The sequence below is a fragment of the Zea mays genome, chromosome 4, assembly GCF_902167145.1.
Source record: "Zea mays cultivar B73 chromosome 4, Zm-B73-REFERENCE-NAM-5.0, whole genome shotgun sequence".
In the NCBI taxonomy this organism is placed as follows: Eukaryota; Viridiplantae; Streptophyta; class Magnoliopsida; order Poales; family Poaceae; genus Zea; species Zea mays.
The window spans coordinates 217,806,055-217,814,173 of NC_050099.1; the positions used below are offsets into that span (position 1 = coordinate 217,806,055).

At 44.5% G+C, this 8,119-nt stretch overlaps 1 protein-coding gene across 1 annotated transcript; it reads right to left on the reverse strand.

Annotated features, from left to right (window-relative positions):
* Nucleotides 1-1,910: 1,910 nt before the first annotated feature.
* On the reverse strand, nt 1,911-2,338 carry LOC118477009 (uncharacterized). The gene has a single exon (XM_035967522.1). It carries the CDS (start codon nt 2,336-2,338, stop codon nt 2,102-2,104), a length of 237 nt encoding a protein of 78 aa, XP_035823415.1. The 3' UTR covers nt 1,911-2,101.
* Between the last annotated feature and the right edge of the window lie 5,781 nt (nt 2,339-8,119).

Consider the following 8,119-nt stretch of genomic DNA (forward strand, 5'->3'; position numbering starts at 1 on the left):
AGGAATTTCAAAAATGAATTTCGGAGAACTTGACCGAAGATGCATTGTATGGCATAATTGAAGACCTATGCACATTCGTATTGAAAGAGGTCATTCCCGCTGAAGGGAAATGCCATGATGCTTCCAGTACATTAGCTATGCCAGAGTTTAGAATACTAACAGAAGTTAGTAGACTATCTCTTAGACAAGATAGTTATTAGAGCATAGGTGAAAAATTTTGATGTATAGAATGTGTGAAGCATATATGGTTGTAAACAAAAGACTTTGATGTATAGAATGTATGATAGAATTTAATTCCATGTTGTTTTCAATATGTGTGCGTGTGTGTAAAGAAATATAAAAATCAGTTTTGTTTGAAAATTTCAAAAAAGTCGGGAAAACTTATACTGGCGAGAAATGTTAAGGAAACCGCCAGTGAAAATAAAATTTCCACTCGTGGTTTTATTAAGCAAACCGCCCGTGAAAATAACTTTTGCACTGGCGATTTGCTTAATACAGCTGCCTATGGAAATAACATTTCGACTGGCGGCTGTATTAAGCAAACCACAAGTGGAAATAACATTTCCACTAGCGGCTTTATTAAGCAAACCGCCTGGTGCATTTATTAAGCAATAAAGCCGCCAGTGGAAATGTTATTTCCACTGGCGGTTTACTTAATACAGCCGCTAGTGGAAATGCTATTTTCACTAGCCGCTGCAAAACAACCGCCAGTGAAAACACCGATTTCCACTAGCCCGTAGCACGAGTGGCACTGGAAAATGCTAGTGCAAATAGCTCTAGGACCGCCACTATAGAGCTTCTGTGTACTAGTGCAATCTGACCACTAAATATTTACTACAAGACTGATTTAAGCACCTACTAGCAAAAATACGTGCCTACCTACAAATAAGAAAGTAGTAGCATGTATATGTATCTCTAAATATATATAAACACGTCGACTATTTGGTTTACATTGCATCATCTCGGTGATAATAATATATGTATTATTATACACAAGGTGACAAATATTGATAGTCGTCAATGATACTGTTGCATAGTGGTTATCTAATAAATACTGGTTTTGATATAATAAATCAATGTGTTTTGATATAATCCATTGTGTGACGTTGCTATACATGTGATTCTCATCCGATTTCATGTATAGTGGAACATCTGGTTTTGTCCTTAGAACCGGGTGTGACTGTTTAGCGATGGTACTTACAACCACCATCTTTATAGGTTGCTAAAGGTCTTTATTTACATCTGTAGGATGCTGAAGGTGCATTTAGCAACCAACATAAAGTAGGTCTTTTTCTGTTATTATTTGAGCACTGTGTGATGATGTCCAACTATATAATTGTTGTGTGACACGAACACGTTTCGCATTCGGTTTGCCTTCTAAAACCGGGTGTGACAGTACCGTCGCGTATTGATTTTTAACGCACATATGAATATTGTGCCTACTTTTTGCGTTTTGACATTGTGGTTTGGTAGCAAGGGTGCATAATTATATATGGAGTATAGTTTTGGGAGACTTTATGAAATACTAACTTTCATGTGGTTTTTATGTAACTGTTGGTGAATTATATGGTATAAGCCCAAATAATACTCGTTATTAAAATTGGAATGCATCAAAGTGCCAAACATTGGACCGTAAGTAAGGAATTAGTCGTTACTATATATTGCATATGTACCTTGTCCATGTTTATTACTCGTGTGCTCGAAAGCGGTGGTCCATTGACGAGTGGATTGTATTGAAAATTGCGGCAACATTAATCGATGGAAGGGACGGTGGATACTACAAGTATTGGGAAGCATTGCCATAAGTGTGACATGTAGACCTTCAAGATTTCGCATAACATAATGGCCTTTAAAAAAGACTATAATATATAACCACATCTGTAGACAATCGATAATAAACACGAGACATATAATTATTTATTATTAAATATATTGATTAACACAATCACTGAAGTACAAGTAGAGCCATCACACACGTACATATTTTAAACCAGCCATGCAAGTAACTTTAGATATCACACTCGCTCGCATTATTGAAATCAAATTTGTGCGTAATCCATCAAGGCGTAATAAAATTGAAGGCTTGGCATTGTGGCACAATCTAGCCAATATATGGTGCTGGGTTAACCACAACAGCCTGACCATTGACGATGTCGTTGTAGATACAAACACGTACGGTACCATCTTGGAGTGGAGACGGGACCCCATCTGGAGGGAGTACTCGAACTTCGGTTATATTGGGATTATCTTGACGGATAATGTTAACCGCATCTACAACGGGGTAGCCAACCAGATCAGGCCATGTTTGGGTCGTTATACCAAGCTTGACGACCTCCATCAATCAATCAGATAGTGTCCTTCTGAAACTGTTATAATTGCCAACAAGCATCAATAATCAAGGAAAACTGACATAGTGTAAACAAACACATTATTTTAAAAACATAACGGCATCGATCATATATATGGCATGCTTGAGCATGTTGGTAAATACCTACGTACCTGCAAAGAAGAAACTAGTAGCCTGTATAAGGAGAGAATAGGAGATGGTAGGTGCTCTATGTATGTCTATGCATGTATATATATACACACGGTGACTATTTGGATTGCATGCATCCTCTCGGTGATAACAATGGATGTATTTTATGGACCCGTTCATATTGCTACCGATTTTAATACTCAGCTCGTCGATGATAACGGTGCATCCATTTTTCTTCTTTTACTTAGTAAACATCGTCGGCACATGTTGTGGTTAATTAACAGCATCATCTTCTCGATCTAATTGTGGATTGTGCTGCTCCTGCTTGTTATTAGCTGGCAGTACAGCCCTTTGTTTACACGGTACTAGCACAGTACGTACTTGGCTGGTACCAAAACGTTGGACGGAACCGAGTCACGCATGAAGGACGGAACAGTCAGCAGTCATCGCCATGGCATGCATGTCTGTTATCTGTAGCGCACGATGACATCAGAAGCGGAACCAACTTCTTTGCAAGGCAACGAACCAAAGGCACCATCTCCTATTTGTTTGGTTCAGTAATCAATAGCGTATTCCTTTTAGAGAGGCAGAAGAAAGGAGTGGAGGGATGAAGGCAACGAACCAATGAAGTCGCGTGGGCCGCGGGAACGAGATTGTAAATTTTCAACAGCTGTTCCGTTCGTGTAATCAACTGGTGAAAAATATTTGCACTAGATCCACTTGTGTAGTAGCCTATGCATATTTAAGTCTATTTTATGTTTTCTTTTTCTCCTTTTCCTTTTATTGTGCAATGTGACATGTTTTTTATGTATCGTTACATGAATTTTTGAAAGTTTAAGTACCTACTCAGGATTTTTGTAGACTCTCCGTCTTTCGGTACCATGTTATTATTCATTTGGCAATATTTGTAACACCATTTCTGCGAACACAATATTGACCTATCCCTTTTGGTTCGGGTTGATGATTAGTGATCGCCAACGGGTAGCACTCTAGAGTAGTCAGTGGACTAACTAGACTATGAGATTATGTATCTACAACCATGTCGGTCGCATTAGGGTGTGCAGGTGTGGAGCACAGGGGCGGTGGTCGACGACGAAGGTAAAAGTCATGTGGGTTCGTGCTGATGTACCGGGAGTGGTGAAAGACAGACGATGTGACTTGACTTAGGGACCAGAGTCGCTAGGTGACCAACCGTGGTGGCTGACACCTGGGTCACGCACTCGCGTTAGGACGTGGCGTAGCGGGCTGTGTTGCCGAGACAGTCTAGGACTAGCGGAACACATGTCCAATATGTGGGGGACGCGCATGCGGTGCGATACTCACGAAGGTTTGGTGGTTGAGCCTCAAAACGAACATGCGCTACAGATGGCCGGGTTTGCCGAGTGTCGGTCTGGCAACACTCGACAAAGTAGCTTCTTTGCCGAGTGCCAACGCCTGGCGCTCCGCAAAGTTAACGGTCGTCAGCTATAGACGACTGCTGACGGCCCTTTGACGCTAGCGTCGCTGTGTGTCGAGTGTTTGGCACTCGGCAAAGATGTCTTTGCCGAGTGTATTCCTATGCCGAGCGTCCTACTCTCGGTAAACGTGGTCGTTACCAAGAGTAGGACTTTGCCGAGTGCAGCGCTCGGCAAAGAATTCTTTGCCGAGTGCCTGAAAAAATGTACTCAGCAAAGACTCGAGCACTCGACAAACAGCCGGGTTCCGGTAGTGCATTTAGGTACGCTACTATAGAAAAGGTTTCTACCAACACTAGATTTACCACTGCATGCCTTTGTGAAAACTAAATATAAATAATTTCAACAACTATTTGCAGTAGCATACAATGATGGAAATCATTCTTATTTTAAGTCTGGGCCATTATATGATTGGTTGCGACAACATATTTTACGTCTTGGCGAGGGGTTAAGGATGACAAGGTGACCCCACAAGCCAGGGACCGAGCGTGAGGGTGTGCGTGAAGGCGGCTAACGAGGAATTCCCACCTATCAGCAGTTACGAGAGGGTGAAATCGACGCCGCGCTGCTGCACCTAATGGGGTGGTCCCACCTGTCAGTGATTAAAGAGCGCGGTTATGCTGGTATGCTGTGCTTCCTAGGCCGAAAGCCACATGGCCAGCTTAGGGGCACTATTTTATCTTTAAAATTTATGAGAAAGAGATTTTGAGTTTAAAATTCAAATTCAAATGCAAATGACTTCATATAAATTTGAAACATTGTTAGAAATTCGTTTATGGCCATAGAAACATCTTGGCAAATTATGAAGACATATATTTTTATAAATAATTAATGCACAAAAGTTAATTCCCCGTGTTCTCCTTAATTATTGGACAAGAGAGTCACATGTGATAAAAATTTCAAAATCCTTAAAATTCTTGATATCAGTTTGTATGATTACAATAAACTTTACACATAACAAAGGTAGGGTTGTCGAGTACTCAGGAACCGAGTACCCAAAATAGGCCGATGGACTCTTTAAATATGGCCCACTAGCCGACCAAACCTATGTCGAGCAACCATGCGAGGCGGAACGACCGACCAAGTCCCTGCTGAGCAACTATGCAAGGCAAAGCCACAGGTCACCGCCAAGCAACTCGGCGAGGTAGAGCAACCGACCAGGTCCCCGCCCAGTAACGCTCCGAGGCGGATGTTGGGGCGAAGGCGAAGACAAGACGACTGGCAGTCTCCACTCTTCATCCGTGGTGACCAGAGTCGCTAGGTGACCAACCGTGGTGGCTGACACCTGGGACACGCACTCGCGTTAGGACGTGGTGTAGCGGGCTGTGTTGCCGAGACAGTCTAGGACTAACGGAACACATGTCCAATATGTGGGGGACGCGCATGCGGTGCGATACTCACGAAGGTTTGGTGGTTGAGCCTCAAAACGAACATGCGCTACAGATGGCCGGGTTTGCCGAGTGTCGGTCTGGCAACACTCGAGTGCCAACGCCTGGCGCTCGGCAAAGTTAACGGTCGTCAGCTATAGACGACTGCTGACGGCCCTTTGCCGAGCGTCGCTGTGTGTCGAGTGTTTGGCACTCGGCAAAGAGGTCTTTGCCGAGTGTATTCCTATGCCGAGTGTCCTACTCTCGGTAAACGTGGTCGTTACCGAGAGTAGGACTTTGCCGAGTGCAGCGCTCGGCAAAGAATTCTTTGCCGAGTGCCTAAAAAAATGTACACGGCAAAGACTCGAGCACTCGACAAAGAGCCAGGTTCCGGTAGTGCATTTAGATACGCTACTATAGAAAAGGTTTCTACCAACACTAGATTTACCACTGCATGCTTCTGTGAAAACTAAATATAAATAATTTCAACAACTATTTGCAGTAGCATACAATGATGGAAATCATTCTTATTTTAAATCTAGGCCATTATATGATTGGTTGCGAAAATAGATTTTACGTCTTGGCGAGGGGTTAAGGATGACAAGGTGACCCCACAAGTTAGGGACCGAGCGTGAGGGTGTGCGTGAAGGCGGCTAACGAGGAAGTCCCACCTGTCAGCAGCTACGAGAGGGTGAAATCGACGCCGCGCTGCTGCACCTAATGGGGTGGTCCCGCCTGTCAGTGATTGAAGAGCATGGTTATGCTGGTATGCTGTGCTTCTAGGCCGAAAGCCACTTGGCCCGCTTAGGGGCACTATTTTATCTTTAAAATTTATGAGAAAGAGATTTTGAGTTTAAAATTCAAATTCAAATGCAAATGACTTCATATAAATTTGAAACATTGTCAGAAATTCGTTTATAGCCATACAAACATCTTGGAAAAATATGAAGACATATATTTTTATAAATAATTAATGCACAAAAAATAATTCCCCTCGTTCTCCTTAATTATTGGACAAGAGAGTCACATGTGATAAAAATTTCAAAATCCTTAAAATTATTGATATGGGTTTGTATGATTACAATAGACTTTGCACATTACAAAGATAGGGTTGTCGAGTACTAAGGAACCGAGTACCCGAAATAGGCCGGTGGCCTCTTTAAATATGGACCACTAGCCGACCAAACCTACGTCGAGCAACCATGCGAGGCGGAGCGACCAACCAAGTCCCTGCCGAGCAACTATGCGAGGTAGAGCCACAGGTCCCCGCCAAGCAACTCGGCGAGGTAGAGCAACCGACCAGGTCCCCACCAAGTAACGCTGCGAGGCGGAATGGCCGACCAACTCCTAATTGAGCAACTTGGCGAGGCGGAGGTCCCAATCCAGTACTGCTGACCCATGTCTACTACAACAAGAAGCATCATCCACATGTCACGTCTAGGCATACATGTGGCACACCTAAGGCGCATCGGGAAGTCCCTGTCGACACAAATGTACGCCCCCACGTACGGTCCCAAATGTACCCACGCTGCCTTGTTGGGCCAGTCAAACCCGGTCATGGGGGATCTCTGCCCTAGAGTCTCTATAGTGACTCGCATACCGCGAGGGACGCGACAATACACTGCACCGGTTGTATGGTGGAGGGTGACGCAAGGATCATGATGATAGGCAAGGTTGTGCCATGTGCACCCTCACCATGAGACTGGCTAATGGGACCCGCCACACATGTCACACCCGAGTTTCGGGGGCACCAAGACCCGAGCGTGAACATAATCAAGTGTGTTGGAACCAAGTCTCACACATATGATGAATCATGGTACAGAAACGAATGTCACATCTTTACTATACAATAGGAGTTCTATACAAAATAAATAAATAATTACATCATAAAGAGACAGCGATCTAGCAACCCAAAGTTGACTGGGAGACGACGGCCTAGACTTCTCACGAAATCATCACAACATCCTCCATGTGACTCATTCTACGGTACTGAAAGGGAAATGTGCCCTTGGGCCATTTCTATAATGTTTTGGTGATTAAGTGTCCAACACATAGTGAATGAGATATTGTGTGCCAAACAAGCATAAAGGTGCAAATCATGTAACGAGGTACGTTTCTAGACTTAATACATTGTTTTGAGTACTAACATATTTTGTCTAAGTGCTAGAAACAGACAAAAGAAGAAAAGAAAAGAGATGCAAAAGACTTGGCTTGGTACAGCCAAATTACAGCTCGGCTTGGCACACCGGACTGTCTGGTGGTGCACCGGACAGTGTTCGGTGCGCCAGGTCAGCCTCCGGTGAACAGGCTACTCTCGGGAAAAATCGGCGGCGTAGGGCTATAATTCACCGGACTGTCCGGTGGTGCACCGGACTGTCCGGTGAGCCAACGGCCGCCATCGCAACGGTCGGCCACGCAATCCGCGGGCGACGCGTGGCCCGCGCCAACGGTCGGCAGGGGGCACCGGACTATCCGGTATGCACCGGACAGTGTCCGGTGCGCCAACTGCCACGGCGCTGCAACGGTCATCTGCGCCAAATTAGGAAGGAGATCTGCACCGGACATGCTACAGTGACTGTCCAGTGGTGCACTAGACTGTCCAGTGCACCACCCGACAGAAGGAAACTTTGGCCTTCCTTGTTGGCCTCCATTGGCTCCTAGCTACCTTGGGGCTATAAATGGGACCCCTAGGCGCATGGAGGAGTCACCCAACCACACTCTAAGCATTCCAAGACTTCTAGTCCTCACTTTCACGCAATCATTCCTCGTTCTTGAGATTGGAGCACTTTTCGAGTTGTAAACTCCCCGCGCGTGTTTTGTGC

Bases quoted from the DNA above. Each gene is read 5' to 3' on its own strand.
- LOC118477009 (XM_035967522.1), bottom strand. From the start codon at position 2,338: ATGGAGGTCGTCAAGCTTGGTATAACGACCCAAACATGGCCTGATCTG.